Source organism: Aythya marila (genome assembly GCF_965140915.1).
Source record: "Aythya marila genome assembly, chromosome: 3".
Taxonomy (NCBI): domain Eukaryota; kingdom Metazoa; phylum Chordata; class Aves; order Anseriformes; family Anatidae; genus Aythya; species Aythya marila.
Genome location: NC_139044.1, coordinates 61,582,769 through 61,601,979, shown reverse-complemented (window position 1 = coordinate 61,601,979; position 19,211 = coordinate 61,582,769). Strand labels below are relative to the sequence as shown.

General features: G+C 37.9%; 1 protein-coding gene across 2 annotated transcripts in view; it reads left to right on the top strand.

Annotated features, from left to right (window-relative positions):
• The window catches only part of RNGTT (RNA guanylyltransferase and 5'-phosphatase), a 180,506-nt gene that overhangs the window by 46,424 nt on the left and 114,871 nt on the right, over positions 1 to 19,211 (top strand). For both annotated transcript variants that reach the window (XM_082756487.1, XM_082756486.1), the window contains exons 9-10: positions 2,376 to 2,511; positions 11,203 to 11,274. In XM_082756487.1, the coding sequence (XP_082612613.1) occupies positions 2,376 to 2,511; positions 11,203 to 11,274 (208 nt within the window). The remainder of the gene's footprint in view (positions 1 to 2,375; positions 2,512 to 11,202; positions 11,275 to 19,211) is intronic.

The window sequence follows — 19,211 nt, the reverse complement described above, 5'->3', positions numbered from 1 at the left end:
AGGAAAAAACAAAACCAAACAAAACCTTCTCAAAACTCACATCTGAATCAGTCTAGTGCCTTGCTCCTGCACAGCAGGTCTTCTGTAGCTGGTAAGTGCAACTATATTATCATGAGATCCATACAAAAGGGCCTAAAATTGGCTCATTTATTGTCATGAGACCAGTTTTTTGTCTTCAAAGTGTATGCATTCTCACTTGCGCTCTAAAGTAAGTATAATTGTGATTTCTTGTGGTCTTTGATTGGAAATCCGTTGTGTGCAATCCTTAAGTCCTGTATTTTTCTTGCTGTTTAGAATGTGATATAAATACCTAAAAATGAAACAGTTGAAAAAGAGATTATGAGAGAGGAGATGTAATGTTAGTGTCATGGTTTGAAAGAGCAGGAATCTCAACAGTAATTGGGGACCTATCCCAATTTTAAATAAATCACCATAGATTTTGAGTGAAAGACCTAGAGAAAGTGGTGTTGTTAATCTTCCTTTTGATGTTTGACTAACAGATTTCTGTGAAACCTTCTTTATGTCCTCTGAACCTGTAGCTGTTTTAGATGGCTGAAAACAAACCTTTTGACTATTTTCTTTAAAATCAGTCGTAAGACCTCTTACCAAAACAATACTTGTGTCATCATTACAAATGTGATACAGTAAGTGCTATATCTTTTGAAGTATTAGAACTTGCTTCTGATGTTGATTTCTCATTGAGGCAAATTGCAATGAAAGCATGTGCTTAAGACAGTAAAGAATGTGTGAGCGTGGTAGAGATGGTCAGTTAACTTTACTTAAATTTAAAAATAGCGTACATAATTTTTCCCTCATTTACACACCTCTTTCTCCCTGCCCATGGTTTCTTTAATTTTTGAGGAAAAACACAACCTGCTTTTTAAAATTAGTTTTAAGTACATTTGCATGGTTTGAAGAGCTAATCTTGTCTGTAGGTTATTCTTGCTTCTAAAGAACTGGCATCAAGTCATCTAGTTAAAAGCATATATTGAATTATTTTTTTTCATAGACCATCTTGTACAGCTTTTGGTTCTCTTGAAGTTGCATTAATTTAATCTACTCCTATCGCTCCCGAAGACTTCAGTATTTCTGCACCTACATGTCATCTTTATCTTTGTGCAACGCATACATAACATCTCGATGTACTGTGGAGAAATATTGGTTAAGCTGATCTATAGTGTGTTATGATTGTAGTCTTATCAGTGGAAGGAAGTACTTATTTAAGCTGCATGGGTGAATCTGTGCTCCTGTAATCAGATTTACTGATTTCGAGAGGTGGGATTTGTGCTGGCAACAGCTGAGCTGCCTGTGTAGACCAAGCACCTGAAGGGTTTCTGGGGGATGCTTGCTGCTTTGCTCTGACAGCAGAAATCCTGTGGGCATTACTTGTAAGAGTGATGGTGAATTACAGAAAAGACTTCTGATAACTCGTTATTTCTTCAGAACCAGGACTTCCCAAGGAGAATTAGTTGAATTATGAAAAGTAATTTTTGTATGCTTCCCAGCACAGTTAGTGTATTTGAGGACTACTAAAATTATGAAAAGTTCTTTACTGAAAGGAGACTTCAAAAATATGCCTTCTCTATTTCAAGGTATTTTGGTGTTGATGATGAAACTCCTGTAGTCTTTGACTTTTAGTTCACCGTTTTTCATCGCATACAGAACGTAAACTGTATAGGATTAGAACAATCTTCTGTGGGTTTAGCACAAAGAGGTCTTAAATTCTTGACTTGGGCTCCCAAGTGCTGTCATAACGTAAGGATTTTTTTATTTTTTTATTTTTATTTTTTTAAGAAAACTTGGACGTTTGCATCTGAACCAAGCTCACAAATTGCTTGTGATAGCACAGTATGCTTTGGGGTTTTCTTTATGTGTACTGTGACAGAAGAATGTTCCTTATCTAACTTCCTAGTGCTTTAATGAAAAGAGGTTTGATATCTGGCTGAGACTTTGTAGTACTGCAGGGTTGGATAGTCAGGAAAAGATGTTTCTTTGAATTAAGCTTTACAGATTTATAATGGGTAAAGTTCTTGCCCACTCAATAAAAAAAAAAATTGGAGTGAAAGGTTTTTTAGTTAAATCTAACTGAATTAGCCTCATGCATTTCTTACAGTGTTTTGAAATCTCTATTCTTTATTAATTTTATCTTTACACAGTGACATTCATGTAGGTATATTTTAAACTTTTATTCTGAACTTTCTTGGTGATAGTTGGATCAAACTAACTGCTTTTTTGAAGCAATAAGTTTCAATTTTAAACTATAAAAAGTTCCTTTCTAAATGCTCTCTTATAACATCTGTCAGGATTGTTTTTAACACGATAAATTAAATAGATCTAGAGGATGCATCTTTAACATCTTAACATTGTCATTGCAGGTACATGATGCTTGTTGATGGCAAGAATGAAGTTTACATGATTGATCGAGACAATTCAATTTTTCACGTATCTAATCTGGAATTTCCATTTCGCAAAGATCTTCGGACACATCTAACAAACACTCTTCTAGATGGGGTAAGAAGCGTACTGTATAATGATTGTAATGATTTCAGCAATTTATTTTTGTTCAGAAACAGCACCAAGTTTTTTAGGCTTGGATCAGTGAATCATGGGATTTAGGAGTAATAGATTCAGCCACTGGCTGAATGTGGGAATCATGCTGTTCATAAGTCACTTTTTATCTACAGAATAGCAATGATAACTGCTCTGGGGGGAGCTGTTTACTTGTCTTTGAAATAAATCAAGGTATTGAGATGACATTCTCTGAGTATGAAAAAAAGCTTGAAAAGAATCTAAAGAAATAAATGCAGAACATCATCTCTCATTATAGCTTTATGTTTTGATTCGGTAAACATAGTGAATTTAACCCAGTTAATGTAAATATTTGTAAAATTTGATAAAATTTTGATATTTTGATAGACTTGTAAACTTATGTTTTTGCTTCTGTCATCTCTATTTTCAACTAATTTGAATTAATGACTAATTTAGAAATGGTTTAGTTGTTTGACTGAAACATTTCTAAGCAGTCATGCTAATTTAGATTATGTAAATGTGCTAATGAACTTTGTTAGCTAGTTGTAAAACAAGCTGTAAAACCTCTGTGTTTGCTAAAAAGCTCTCCTGGAGCGTTCTTAATTGCTAAGCTTTTCAGTACAGTAGCCACAAGAAGAGAATATTTCTTCTTCGACCTCCCTATTTTAGCAGAAGAAAAGAACGACATTAGCTCTTCTACCCTGGCAGGTGTTTGGTATATGAATGCACTTTATCGTGTTTCAGTAGCAGTGGAGTTGTTCTACCTTGCTGTCTCTCTTGCTTGGTAAAATGCTGAATATCTGGGTTGCTCTTCTATATTGGTCTTCTGAAGCTCAGTGCACCTTTCACGTATGGAAGGCCATATTGTCATTGTCACTGTTACTTTCTTTCCTTTCTCAGGCCTTTGTTGTCAGTATACTTTAAATGTCACTTTTGTGTCTGGCGTGTCTTACTGAATACACATGGGAAGCATATGGAAATGGATCTGTGCATCAGGCACAGCATTGCGAGCTGGCTGAGGGCAGTGGCTGTCCTGCTCTGCTCTGCGCTGGTGCGGCCTCACCTTGAGCACCATGTGCAGTTTGGGGCGCCACAGTGTTAAAAGGCCACAGAGGTGTTAGGAAGTGTCCAAAGGAGGGCTATGAAGATGGTGAAGGGCCTAGAGGGGATGACATATGAGTCAGACAGCTGAGGTCCCTTGGTTTATTCAGCCTTGGTTTGTTCAGGAGGCTGAGGGGAGGCCTCATGGCGGCCTGCAGCTCCCTCACGAGGGGAGCGGAGGGGCAGGCGCTGAGCTCTGCTCTCTGGGGACAGCGACAGGACCCGAGGGCACGGCATGGAGCTGGGACAGGGGAGGGTCAGGATGGGGGTTAGGGAAAGGTGCTGCACCCAGAGGGTGGTCAGGCACTGGGACAGGCTTCCCAGGGCAGTAGGCACAGCACTGAGCCTGATGGAGTTCAAGAAGTGTTTGGAGAACGCTCTCAGACACATGGCCTGGTTTTTGGGTGGTCCTGTGCAGAGCCAGGAGTTGGACTCAGTGGCCCTTGTGGGTCACAACGCTTTCCGGTTCAGGATGTTCTGTGATCGTTCAATTCTGTGTGAGGAGCGTTGTTGCAAGGTATAAATGTAATGTTCCCACTGCCTTTTGCTTTACTGAAAAATTGAGAGCATACTGTGGTAAATGTGATGTTCTCAGCTCAAAAGGGGTTGCACAAGCTGTCATGTCTGGAAGGAGCCAGGCATGTTCCTAACCACGTATGTAAGGATATTCAAAATATTCTTAATGGCATACATTAGGCTCCATACTGTTGAGGTAAGATGGGTACTATTTTTTCTTTCTGCTCCTTCTAAGGCTCTTGAAAAAAAGCAATGGCTTGCCAGTGTCCGTATGCTGCAATCCTCTTTTGTTGAAGAGAGTTCCTCCCATTCTTCCCATCTAGGAATTATTAATTCCTAACCCAAACAATGCTTGTGGATGATAGCAGAGCTTCTGAAACTGCAGTTGAATCCCTTGCTGAAATTGCCTGTGGTCAGTACACTTCACATAGTTCTTTCAGTGATGTGCCCCTTGTGGCCCATGGGGTAAACAGGATGAACACTCTGTCAGGACATGTTTCAGAGCTCTGCTTACACTGACTTCACCTGTCAGGTGAGAAGACAGTCAGTGGGAGTGAGAGTGCTCAGCTCACCACTCTCCAAAACATTTGAGCCCAAGGGTTTGGACTCTTTCTTCTTTTCCCTCACCCTTTAGCTGTGATGTTGAAGGAGTATCCAAAGGTTGAAGAAAGCATTGGCTCTATAAGCATACAGGGAAGCATGAGAAAAAACTGGAGCTTGCTCTTCTGAAGCTGTTGTTTTTTTCAGCCTGCACGGCTAAATAACACATGCAATGCTTTATTAAAGTAATTTGCTATACCAGGACTTTGGGGCAGAGGGGAGGGGGAAGTGTAGTCCATAGCTATAGTTCATTAAATCATATTTCACAAGCAGCTAAACTTGTTGAAATGACAGATGTTTTGCGATGAGTTGAACACCCAGTTAACTTTAAACCAACAGTATCTTTAAAAGGAAAAATCTGCTTTTTGACATTAATTAGAATCTTCAGGTGTTACTGGCTAGGAGTCCATGAAATAACTTTGATGGATGCCTATAGAGAAAAAGGAGATTGAAAGAAGGTGCATACAAAAGTTGAGATAGAAAGGAGAAGATTTGAGATTTTTATTTATAATGGATGAAGATCTATGTGTGCAGAATCATCCTGCTAATAATGATCAGCTGATACACGGAATAAAGTGTACTTTTTTTGTAGGACCTGAATCTGGGAAGGACCTTAATAGTTTCAGGAAGAAATTCTACTGAATTGCCCTTTAAGAAGGAAAATTACAATGCCAGACTGCCACTGGAGGAGGTACAGGAAGAATTGATAAGTTAGGGAGAGATTTCAGATGGTTTTGAGAATTTAAAGCTTACTGCACAAATATATTTCACATTATTCTGGTCATAAACCAGTGAAGAATAAGCTGTAAAGTATGTTCTGTCCATATGATGCCTTTGTTTTCCTTATAGGCACCTTGAATTGTGCAGTGCTTTCCTGCTGAGGAAAGTGACTCAGAGTTTTATTAGAAATGCAGACTTCATGGAGTAAGAGCTGCACCTTATTACTGAGATATGGTGAAGTTTTCAGGCTGAGGTTGGGCAAGTCATCTATCTCGGAGTTAAATTATAGGTTGCCTTTGACTTCATTGTCTCTCACCACAGAATTGTAAAGGAGCAAATAGTTTGCTGTCATTGCTTTGTAGCAATTGGTTTATTAGGAAGTCTTTGGAAAGGATTATTTAAATAGTTCTTCAGGGGCACGGCTTCTCTCTTCTGTGTCTTAAAACAGGTGATTTACTAAGGTGGGCTAATATGCATATGGTGGATGGCAGGGGAGCACATATATTGGTGTCTATGTAAACATGGCAGTGACTGTGAGGCATATGAGAGGGGCTCTGATCTGGCATTTTGTGACTCCCATGTTCGTAGTTTGTCTCTTAAGAATAAAAGAAGTTGAAAGAATTTACAGCCAGTCATTAGTTGCATCACACATTCACAGTTACCTAGGGTATGAGCTGTAACTTCTCCTAATTTGTTGCTTTGTAAAAGTTTGGTTGTTAAAGTTTATTTGAATATTTCACTCTTGGCATAAAACTAGTGTGTTTTTTTGTTTGTTTGTTTGTTTTATAAAGTAAAAAGCAAAATGAAATGAAGTCTTGGTTGAGTAATGGACCTTGAGATAAAACTAAAATCTTTGGATGGATAAACACTTCCATAGTGCAGACTTTTAAGTTACTTTGTGTGGTCAGTTAAATAATAATAATAAAAACAAAAAGTTTGGAATATATTTCTTTTCAATTGCAATTCCTTTCAACAGGTCTGATGCTAGAACTTGTTTACTGTTTGAAATATCAGAAGCTTAACTTTGAAATTCAATATTTCTTTAACGTTCATGCCAAGAGATAATTTTCATAACTGTTCCTTTACTCTGAATATATGCATGATTTCTTAATCTATGTGAAGAAAAATTTGGCTTTTTTGCATTAACATATTTTGCTAATTAATACTGTTGGAATTAATTCTTTAATTACAGGTTGACATAGTTCATACTTACTCTCCTTGAAGTAGCTTTTTTGCTTTCAGAGAACGATAATATAGAATGAAGTGCCCAAATGGCATTGCACTGCATTAATCCTGAAAGTGTAAGAAAGAAGAAAAGAAAATAGACGAATTCTAACTCATCAGTGCCATGCAGTGAAACAGTTGCACGTGTTCAGAATACAAAAGATTAAGTAGTCTCTCCAACTTTATTCAGAGCGACAATGCATAAAACTTTGGTAATTTCCATGAATTCAGTGAACTCTTAACTTGCTTTAAGGCTTCTGATGTAAGCCTTTCATGCGGTTGTCTTTGAGAATCTCAAATGCATTTAGGGTTCACTTCAAGCTGAAATTACTTGCGAACAGTTCTTACTGTGATCAATTACATCTCGGGTGACGAGAGATTTTCCGCAATACTTCGTGCTCATCTCCAGTCCTTCAGTTGTGTTTATTCCTCCGGCATGGAAGAAAGTTTTCTGCAAAGCTCATTAAAACTAATTTGAACACTACCTACAGGTGACTAGCATAATATGAGGTATTCCTCTAGAAAGCCAAATGTTTTGTCTTTCTACCACAGTCTGAGGGAACGAATGAAGTGCATCAATGGTTTTGGCTGCCATGCAAGAAAGCTAGTTACTTGCAAAAAGTTTTTTGATATTGTACACAGCTTTGGAACAATTTAGTAGATAATGCAGAGATGTCCTTAGGCTTGAAATATTTTCTTCCTTTGAATTGCTATTTAATATCTGTGTGAACAAGGGCTCATTTTAAATATATAGTATATAAAACTGTTTTTATACACTGTATATTTAAGTGTATAAAAAGCATTTTTTCAGCTAATGAGATAAGATGTGATCTCTGAGCTGTCAGGACATTCCCATCATTTCACAAATAAAACTAACTGTCAGTCATCTGTGTTTGGGAGCAAAACATTGGGTGTTCAAAACTGCTCACAAGTGTGGCAGAACATGCAGTGAAATTCAGCTGGGTGAGGGTTTTCTTAGAAACAGCACTAACAGAAAACACACACACACTTCTGTTTGTTTGTTTGTTTTTCCAAGCATTTAAGGCTGTCATAGAATCATAGAATATCCTGAGTTGGAAGGGACCCTTAAGGATCATCAAGTCCAACTCTTGACACCGCACAGGTCCACCCAAAAGTTCAGCCCATGTGACTAAGTCATGTTATATTACTTAAATTTTAAAACAGCAACAGTGGTATAGGCATACATGTTGTTATATATCATAAATGTACATCAATCTCAGATGCCTTTTTGGCATCCTTGAACCCTCCTTGTCTTCAAGTCAAATAAATGGAAGGTTTCAGCCACTCTGCCCTTTATGTCCTTTTGGTGGAGTGTCTGACATGTGACGTCCTAGATGGATGTGGCTCTCCTGGAGCTTTAATTTAAAACCTACTGGGTGCATGAACGCGGGGAGCAATGCACACTGATGATGTCCTGCAGAACTGCAGTCAGTGTAGGGTGAGAACCTTTCACGTTCCTGTGTCAGTACAGACCTTGTGTATTTGTAAGCTCTGTCAGGAATGGCACAGCTTACAACTCGGAGTTTGCAAAACCTGGCATCTTGTGCAGTATATTTTTTTTTTTTTAAAGCTCTTTGTATTCCTGAAAGACAGCAGTGGCTAGAATTGCATTGAAGGTAGGTGGATAAAGGGAAATGCAAGGGGAAAAGGAGCAATAAACATGTGTGATTGGGTCTGACTTCATACTCTGTTTCAACCAAATGCACATTCTGTAAGTTACTGGTAAGATGAGATCCTTTGCTTTGTGATGAAATTTTGGACTATTTTAAGTCCAAGTTGCTTGCTAGATAAGTTATTCATGGAAAGACGGGGGGTTCCCTGAGCTGTCAGTCCACCATCGTTCTTTTTGGTTTGTGTCCAGCTCCATGCTTTTAGCACAGTTGCTGTTTCTGATAGCTGTAAGACTCTGCACTGCAGCACCAGAGAAGAAGATTAACACCAGCACAGTTTTCCAGATTACATTAAAGAAACTGGTTATTGGACCTCCTTCTGCAAACCTGCAGGTTAAGCTAGTATCTGAAGTGGCAGCTAATGAGCAAGTGGTAAAAATCAGATTTCCTAGTAGTGGTAACATGGAAACACCCCACAGTGCCTGTAAACCTACACAGGGTATATAAAAGGCAGTGCACGGGTGCAGGTGTATCTTGTGGATACTTTTGTGTTCTGTTATGTTGCTATGTGAATGTTTTTCATTTGAAGATTTTAGTTATCTAGAAATCGGCTTAAATGTAGCCTCATAGTATCAGGTTATTAATCAGATCAGAATGAGTGAGTTTGAATTTGATGAGTTCTTCAAATAGTTCATATTTCCATGAACTTGCTTTGAGATCTAATCCCTGAGGTGTTGTTCAATTCTTGCAATTTCAAGAAAGGCTCTGAAATCAGCGTCTTAAATAACGATGTGTTAGAGTACTTTTAATCTGAATCATTCCTATGAGCACATTGCAGCTCTTGCCTTATGACAGTTATATTGGCGTAACTAATGGAGCAGCCAACGCCAGTGTCGTGATGGAGATGAGCAAGACGGGAATTTGTCATCTCTGCTACCGAAGCACATCGCGTTACCCTGCGTTTGGTAGTGGGGATTTCAGTCAGGATCTGAACAGAGAACAAGAGGAAGGGAGGAGGAAGAAAAGAAAAGGAAATGTGGCAAAAGGAGGCTGGCCTAACCCGTAATAGGGTGAAAAGGTTTATACACATGTGAAGTAGAGAAAAAAATTATTATTAAATATATTTGTGAGTTAAAACTAAATGTTCCAGAGAAAACTTAAAGATCACGCATGGTTCTCTTGGCTGTATTTTATAATTAGTTTTAAAAAGGATATCCAGAGATTCAGATTTTGGAAAATTAGACTTCAAATCTTTTCATACCAGGCCCTGGCATTTTTTCAGGGTTTTGTATACAAATGCTAGCTTTGCAGCATTCAGATTAGTCATTCAGAGTATCTTTCGGGCTTGGCCATGAAAAAACAATCTCCATTTCTGTATTCACTTTATAAAAGATGAGATTTAAAAAAAAAAAAAAAAAAAAGACAACTTCTGCTTCCCTATTGTTATTTGAGAACAATAGGTTTGAGTTTTCTAGTTAAGCTTTAAGTGCCTCAAGCTTTGTATTTACTTTGAAACAAATTTACATTTTCAAACTGCTTGCTTATTTTTTTTTAAAGCCAAATGTGATTAAATTCTAGGTACAATTCAAGAAGTTTGGTATGTGCACAGACTGAAAATTAATCTTACAATGAAAATCTTGTTAGAGTTCACTTTGTGGAAGTTAGGGACTCTAAGAGAAGTTACAAGGTTGTAAAACAAAAATGCTCTTGAACTAGCAGGGAACATTTAAATGAATTTGAGTTGATGTAAAGTTCTCTTTGGGATTAATTATTGAGTGCATAGCTTTGTTTTTGTCATGTTATAGTGAAATATTTTTATCTTTTTTTTTTTTTTATCTTTTATTGTTTCATGTCATGTATGTGAATTTGGAATTCTCATTTTTTTTTTTATTGGCAGCAAAAAGTCCTTAGATACAAGTATCTTAATAACCAGTAATTGGGCGGTGGAGAGCAGGATGGAGGAAGACACGTAGTATTTAGAGAAGTAAATAGTTTGTTTATTTTTTAATATTTTATACATATATAATATTTTATTATTTAGAGAAGTGAATATTTCAAAATTGTGCCTGAGAAAGATTTACCAATTGGTTGTCTGCTACCATTTTCAATCGTGACTAATTTACATGAAACTAAATCATTTGTATTAGTTTAATCAACTAATAATCTGTGTCTAATTCATATCCCAAGTCTGAGTACAGATGTAAGTGTCAGCATTTAAGGTACATATATTTATTGTATGATGATCATTAGTAGACTTTCTCCTTGCCGACGTATTTTCAAGATGGGTTACCAGCATTTATTGAATTGTAACAAGCTTCATGTGATACAGATGCTATCTGTGATACTTCCATTTGAAGGAACCCTACTGCTGAGTCACAATGCAACATTCAAAGAAATTTCACTTGTCACCGCTGCTTAGAGCACAGCTAATGTGAAATGATCCCAGCTGAACATAGAAAATGGATGTTAATGCTTGTTCTTAGCTTGTTTACCGGTTCTTCTTGTAGGTGAGATTTCCAAAATCGGTTAGTTGATTTAGGATTGCAGTTTTTACTGAGGTTTTTAAAAACACATTATTCTCTCAAGGAAAGTAATGATTTTGAAAGCTGTGGAGAAACTAATGGGTAAGTGTTGCAGATCAAAACGTGGAACTTTAGGACAGCTCCTTGGCTTCTTGCTGAATGCTTCATGAGGAATTTAGGGCAATAATACTTCTATAATGCTGACATACTATAAAATATATTTGATATAAAAATGTGGCCATTATTCAATTACATCATGCTCACAGGTATACTCACTAAATATAAAGGCTAGGTAAAAATGTGCTAACTATTTTTTTGTATTCATGAGATAAACCTAAATGTCTTTTTGTTTGTTTTAGGAAATGATCATTGACAAGGTTAACGGACAGGTTGTTCCTCGGTACTTGATATATGACATTATTAAGTTTAATGTAAGTACTTTTGGTTTTATTGGTTTTATCATTAGTTATTGATTCTCATTTCTGTTTTAATCTCATCTGTATTATTAAGAGCCTGAGAATAAGCCTTAGCACCAAAAGTGTCTGGGTATTTTGCAGGTCGATAAAATGCAGCGCATCAGAATTAAGATCGAAAGCAGCCTGCTAATAGGCATTGATTCATTTCCATGTGATGGTGGTTTGAAACAGTCTGCTAAACACTGTGTGAAAATTTCCCATTTCTAGAACGTGTCTGAAATATAGAGAGTGAAAATTGAGAGTGGATGGAGAAGCTAGCCTGTCAGTGGCATACATGTTACCCGAGCATCACAGCGCTCCTTGCTAGGCTACTCCATCACCTGCTTCTCAAATTTCTCTTTGAAACCAGGCATCTGGTCCTCTAATAGTTGTGCTCAACAGCAGACTCTCCTGTTTACGCTGGCTGTAGGGCAAATATGTGAGAAAGAAAAACGTTGTGGAAAAGGAGAAGCCTGTTTTGACAGCTAGAAATCAAATCTCTGGTCACAGCAGAGAACTGTTGAAAAATGGGGAGAACAAGAAACTTCTTTTTTACAGCAGCTTTCAAATATGTTAAGTGGCTGAAAGTCACCAAAGGGCTATTGTATGTTACCTTTGTAGATTTTTTTTGTTTAATTTCTTGTATTTATCCCTTCAAAGTCATGATATATGTGAAATTTGAAGATGGCCTTATGAAAGGGCCTCCTATTTGAAGCTTATTTGAAGAACTAAACTTGACAGTATGTTTCACTTGTTACCACTTATGAAATAAATTTTCTGGTGATTTCTCTAGTTATGTGTAAGGAAAAGAAAATGTGTTTCAGGAAGGATCAATTTAAACATATATCTTTAAAATAATGTTGTGAAAACAAAATGTGTGTGCTGTTTTTTGCTGGGATAAAGTTATTTTCTTCCTAGTAGCTGATACGGTGCTGTATTTTGGCTTTGTTACCAAACCAGTGTTGACAGTTCATCAATGTTCCAGGTGTTGCTGAGCACAGCTTGCACAATGTCTGACTCTTTTTTGCTTCTCGTGCTGCCCTGCCAGTGAGGAGGCTGAGAGCTGGGGGGATGCAGCCAGGACAGCTGGCCCAGACTGACCAAAGGGATGTCCCATACCATGTGATTTTGTGCTTGGAATTAAAAGCTGGGAGAAAGGAGGAGAATGGGGGGCATTCAGAGTTATGGCACTTGTTTTCCCAAAGGAACTGTTAGGTGTGCTGGAGCCTGCTTTCCTGGAAATGGGGGGGAATTTCGTGGAAATTGGGGGAATTACAGACTGAGCCATGGTACTAGACACAAAAAAAAAAAAAGATGGTGGTATGTTGGGAAGCATAGTCATTTTTCCTTGTTTTTTTTTTTTTTTTTTCCACTTGTTCCACCACCTGTGATTCCATGTTTATTTTCCTTCTTGTTGTTCCTCATTTCTACTCTTAATGTCTAACTTGCCACTCACTGCTGTTACTTTCCCTGGGAAAAATAATGGAAAGGTAAGAAATGAACAGTCTGCCCTCAGTTTGGCATATGCTGTCCTACCAAAGTTGTAAATATTTTGGTGCAATGTTTTTTTTGGGGTGTGAGGGAAGGGAACTCTCATTTGTAGGAAATGCCCAAACTTAACATGAAGAATCCTACATCACAAACAGCAGAAATGATGGGGGTTTTCAGAAGATTGTTAAGGTTTGAGGAAAGTCTGCTTTTGGGCAGGGCTGTAAATGCTTTAAACTTAGTGTTATGTTTTTGTTTTGCTTTGTTTTTATAACATTGGGACTGTGGAATTGGTTAGCATATAATACAATTTTAATGTCAAGGACAAATTAAAACAATGTTATCAGGATGAGTACAAGCAGGGCTTCAGCTGCAAGAGTTCATTAGCAATGGTCCTACCACAAAGATTAAAAACTATAGCGGATTTGAGGTTAATTTTAGATAGTTAATTACAAAACTGGGCACCCGAGGATGTTTGGTTTGGCAAGAAGTGGTCAACAGAATTTTATCACAAAGAGAGGTAAATGTATTGAAAACTTGTAATTGGCAGGAAAGAATTGGTTCCTTTTTTAGGGTGTGTAAGTCAGTTCGTGTAATTTTCCTAGTAGAGCTTCAAATCAAGTAATTACACAAAACACCAGTTCCGTTTCAAAACAAAACACCCCCCTGCAAGTAACCAACCCCCACTCCAAAAGCACCCCCTCAGCAGCAGAGGGCTACACGAAGTGCTCAGGGGTTCTGCGCTGCTGCTTTGGATCTTGCAAGTAGTTGTTTCTTCTGAAGGTGAGTAGTGGGGTTACCGTACTCACCAGCCATCATCTAAATGACAAGATGTCCAGCATATCCCCATCCCATCCTCTGCTTGCTCTGCTGCTGGAGATGCTGCACTGCAGTGGGGGAAATGTGAATACAAGCTGCCGATGAACACTTCTGTCTGCTCAGGCAAACTTTATATTTAAGTCAGGTCTAGTGATCTAGAGGTACTTTCAGTTGACTTTATTCCTAACTATTCAACCTGTTTTGCACGCACGCCTTCCTACACTAGCTAAATGCACAAAGTTTTCTGGGTTTTATCAGAAGATTTCTTCCAAAATACTAAATTCACAAATTCTACACTAAGTCCCAGAGACATTTTGTGCACTGTTAATACCGCGGAGAATTTGCGTTAGGATGACCAGCACCAACACAGAAATACAGAACAGTGCTGAAGTAAGGTGGTAGATAGCTCTGCAGATTGCACGATACATTTATAGTAAGAATTACGTCAACTTGCGCCCCTCAGGATGGCTGTAAATAGTACAGCGAAGGCTGTTAACATATACAGAGAAAAATCATGGAATTAACATTTTAGATCACAGCAAAATAATGTCATAATTTAAACTTTCCAATTGTCATTTGCTGTAATATCACTTTGAACAATTCTCAGTGTTTTCACCCAGCACTATTGTCATGCTTCAAAACTGGGCTGTACTCTATTCTTGTATTTATTTTAGTTCTTTGCTACCTTTCTTTTGGGGACTAAATTTTCTTAAAATGGTTGTTTGGAAGTGTAGCAGTTAGACAAGGGAACCGGTCTGAGACAGGAAATTTTGAAAAGTTACCTCTTTGAGACAAATATTAAAATGAGATTTAAGAGCAGCAGTGGTCTGCTTGGCATGGATCAGTTGGGAATAAAGATAAGGGTTTTAATTTTGTGTACAATACAGTGATTTGGGAGAAGATCATGGAATCACTGAGTGAAGTGTCTCAGTACGTTGTAGGATCTTTCTCCAGACTTGTTCAGCATTTCATCTGAGCTTGACATAGAAAAGGTGAGGAAACCACTGCAAGTAAGGATGATGTGACCATCAGGAGAGAATGGTAACAGAAACATAATGGTGAGGCTCTGGAACAATTTGAAGAGAATAACAAGGGAGAAGATTTAGAGATGAGAGAGTGGAAGAAGACCCGTCTTAAAATTTTAATCATATTGGTATCGGCGAGGCTTATTGTTACTCAGCTTCTCAATTTTGCTGTGGTATATCAGGAATCAACTACAACAGCCTTCTAGAAAGAGGTGAAAGAAACCAAGAAAATAGACTGATTGAAGTATGTTCTGAGCGTTTGACTCTAAGTATGTAGACAGGACAAGTCTTAGGAAGAAGGAAAAAAATGGGTTTCAGTGATTGGGAGAGACATATACTGGAGTTCGCAGGGAAAACACGGAAATAATCTCTTGGCTGTCATCTTCTAGGATAAATCTTCTATCGAATTGTGATGTTTATCACCTGTAACCACTGAAAAAGTCAGTTTTCATGGTTTTTGATGGAACAATTTGGTTTTGTTTCTTTTTAATCCTTGTTTGTGTGACATGCAGTTTCCAGAAGCTTATGATAAGTCATCCCGTTGTGCTACAAGACGCGCCTATGTCAGGAAAAACAAATTCTTTGGGAGATTAAAAAAGACTGTTGTCATTTTGTTCAGTCTGAATCATAATGTTAATTATTATTAATAGCAACTCAAAATATGACATTGCTGTATCACTGCTTTCATCCCACATGCTAAAAGCAAATCCTTAGAAAGGAAGCTACATGCAAATGAAATAAGTCAACCTTTCAGCCTCAACTCTTTGAGGAAACCCAGAGCAATCCCTACTGTTTTTTTTTTTTTCTCTGCTTTGCTTGGATCTTTCTTAAAACAAAACACAAACAAACCAACAACAAAAAACACCTCAGTGTATATAAAATTATCTCTCAAAACCACGTTCTTAGAGGCTACACACATCTATAGTAATACATGAAACTGTGCCAGGGGCAGGGTGCTGGTACTGAAACTTTAAGTTTGGGTTGGAAGGGACCCTAAAGCCCACCCAGTCCCACCCCCTGCCATGGGCAGGGACACCTCCCACCAGCCCAGGTTGCCCAAAGCCCCATCCAGCCTGGCCTTGAACACCTCCAGGGATGGGGGTGTTCATGTCTTCCTTCTCTGCTCATCTCTGAGACAGCTCCTTCTGGAAAACCTTGCTTTGACAGGCTTTTTCTTACATTGTACTCAGTAGCTGCATGTAGATGTATAAACACTAAAGCTAAGCGACTGTTTGTGTTTTTTCCATAGTTAACTAATAAAAAGTACTCTGGCATCATGTAGGATCTAATTAATAGATTCTTAGCAAAGATGCTGAAAAAGAATTGTACTTTTATTTTTCTTTCTAACCCTGGCCTTTAAATTTTTAAACTCTAGCCAAGTTTTCCTGAGAGCAGATTGCAATGGTAAGAATAGATCGAAGGCTTGAAAAAGAATAATTATTTTGATGTTTAAAAAGGAGATAGTTTTGATGAAAGTTTTGAAAACTCTGAGCATTAAATTAAGTCAAGATCAAGATTCCTGTGGCTGTCATGTCTAACAATGCTGTAGCTGTTGGATTAAATTTGTCACTGTACATGCACATTCTGGCCATAAATCCTGCCCACAGCCAGTGGTGGGTTCGTTGAATTCATGCATGAAAAATTTTTGTTTCAAATCCCTGTAAAATATTACCGCGTCTGACTTTTCCGCTATAAAGCTAATTTTAAAGCGCTGCAGAGCTCGCCACACATGCTGTCTCTGCTTTATTAGTCTGGTAACCTTATCTTAAAAATACACTATGAAAATTCTGAGGGCATAATTCAGAGATGCGAGCACTTCCTTGCATAATCTTTTCCATTTACAAATGCACCTGACTGCCAGTGACTTCTCCACTGTTGCTTCTAATTCTGAGGTTATTTCTCAAATGGTATCACTTGAAAGCACAGGTTTAAATAACTCCTGTTGCTAATAGTGCCCTGGAAAATGCAGATGCTGTGCATGTGTTTAGTCTCAAATTCTTCCCACTATTTATTTATTTATTTATCTATCTATTTATTTATTTATTTATTTATTTATTTTGCTGAGACATACCTCACATGTCTGCAAGTTGTCTTTGCTTTATGTTCTAAAAACCTGTATGTACATCTTCCCATCACAGCAAAGGCAGAAGGAGATTTTCAGGTAAATGAACCACAGAGCATCTACTTCTTGTACCTCATGTTGCTTTCTGGTGAAACACTGAGAAAGATGTGCAAGGTTGCCTGTATCTGCAGTACTCGGGCATCTCCAGAGCCTCTCTCTGCTATTTTCAGATCTCTTGCTTGAATTCATGGCGTTACACAGCTGCTAATAGCACTGCTTTCTCCTCCTCCTCTGAATTTTGTAATGCGGCTTTACTGGATGTTGGGTAGAGAGCAGGGACAGCTTGCCCAGGGGAAGCAACATAGTGTAGTCCCTTCGAGTATTTTTAAGGGGTACGTGAATAGGGTGGTGTTAGGGAATAGGTAGGGTAACAAATAGTGGGTTAGGAGAGCTTGTAAGATGGAGAATCAATACAGGAGGGGAATGCTGGGGGGAGCTTTGAGGTCTGTGGAGGTGGATGGATGGATGGATAGATGTATACTGAGTAGTTGTATTTTTCAAAGTCTTCCCTATTTCATTCCCATTCCCTGTTGATCATCACTTTTATTTGTTATTAAAAGGCTGACGTGTATGTCTGAGCAGCAAAATGTGCAGATATCTTCACTTATTTTGTGAACTTCCAATAGTTTTGTTTTCTTCCCTGTTGCTCCTCGGGCTTGGGAAAAGTCTGTATGCAACCAAAAGGTAGCATTCTTGCACAGTTTTGCATCGCTCTTTAAAACTCCCTCTTTGCCTGCAAAAATTAAATTATTGCTGGAGAGTGGTGGCCAGGGTGATCTTCGGTGTTTCCTTGTTCCTCATTATGTGCTTTTTATCTAATAAGCTGCTTGCTGTCAGGAAGCATTCCTTTGCTTTGTGATGAGTTTGAAGGATGACTCTTACTTTCTGGTTGGATTGTGTGAAAAATACATGTGATATTTTTCCCTTCCCCTGCATCTCTGAGTTAGATCCTCCTTTTCCTAACCCTGGGGGCATTACAAACCGCAGTGAAGGTAGTTTGTTTTTCACAATTGTCAAAACTGAGAATGCTTATTGGACTGTTATATAAAAGCAAAGGGACTGTATTAAATTCTGTCATGTCTTGTTTTTTCCCAAAGGTAAGTGTTTCCATGCCTTCGTATGAAGCAAGCCTCATGAGAACCCTTTGAATAGCAGATTACCACTGGTATAATTGTCAGGAGAAGAGGCATGAAGTGTTGCTCCTGGGAGAGAGAGAGATACAGGCACAAGTAGTTTTCCAGAAGCAGCTGTAGAAGTTGCCTTAATATTAAATCCGTTCTATTTTTCAGGTGTGTGGGTTATGTAGGTTTTGCTCTTATTTACTCTGATGTGATAGTTCTTCAGCAAAATATAATACTTGCTAAGACAATTACAACCTGAGACCGGGATGTTAAAGTTGTGCTGTAAATGAAAATAATTTTCTCAGTATTTTTACTAACCTGCTTTTTCTCTCTCTCATATTTTCAACCTTAAAAAAAAAAAAATCCTCACTTTTTATTTGCAATAATTTTTATCTTCTTGTGTTGGGAACTGTAACATGATTAAATAGAAAAATTGTCTCTCTCCTTGCAGTTTGTAACAGCCATTACCATAGGAACTGCCAAGTAGACTTGGACCCAACTTCTGTCTTAGGCAAATATTCAGATCGCTCCAGACCCTGGCAGTCATCACAACTGAAGTTCAAAGTGTTGAAAAACTTTACAGTGGGGCAGGTCTTCCAGTGGCATTATTATTTCCAGTATTGAAGACAGTGAAGTCTAACACAGGGCTTTTTTCCAATATATTATTGAAAAGGAAGAAGTATAGGCAAAATAGGAGATGGTTGGAAGGATATTACATGGAACCATGTAATGGTTGGCCTTGTTTCCCTAACTTAGTTTTAATTTTTCCTTTTATACACTTTGTTTTCTACATTTTTCTACACATTCTGGCCCTGTCTCCTGTGTTTCTATCTTTTTCCTGCTTTTAGGTGAAAAGAACTTAAAAAACAAACAAAAAACTATAATACAGGATAGGGTTTATGAAGGTGAAAGCAGTATCTTTCTAATATCCTCTGTTCCATTCGCAGTATGTTTGAATAACTTGAGTGGCTCTTATCATCTGCTGTAGGACTTGTGGTAGGAGAGAATGTGAAGGTCATATTTTCATCCTGTTTAGAATATTTCTCTTACTTAAACCAAGTATGAAGAAAAACACCTTCGGTTGAAAGAAGTATGATAGCTTTTCATTAGTATTTCTTATTCATGAGCTGACCATGCACGTAGCGAGCCTAGGTATCTTAGAAAAATGGTGTCCTTAAAGTTACACATCTTTTACAAGTCTTAAGAGTGTAAAATATGTAATAATCAGATATTTTATTTTTAATTCTGTCATGGTTTAGGAAAAGTATATGATTTCCTGTTTAAGAGAACCCTCGTGAACCAGTGCTGATTGTTGATTGATTATTTTTTATTTTTTTA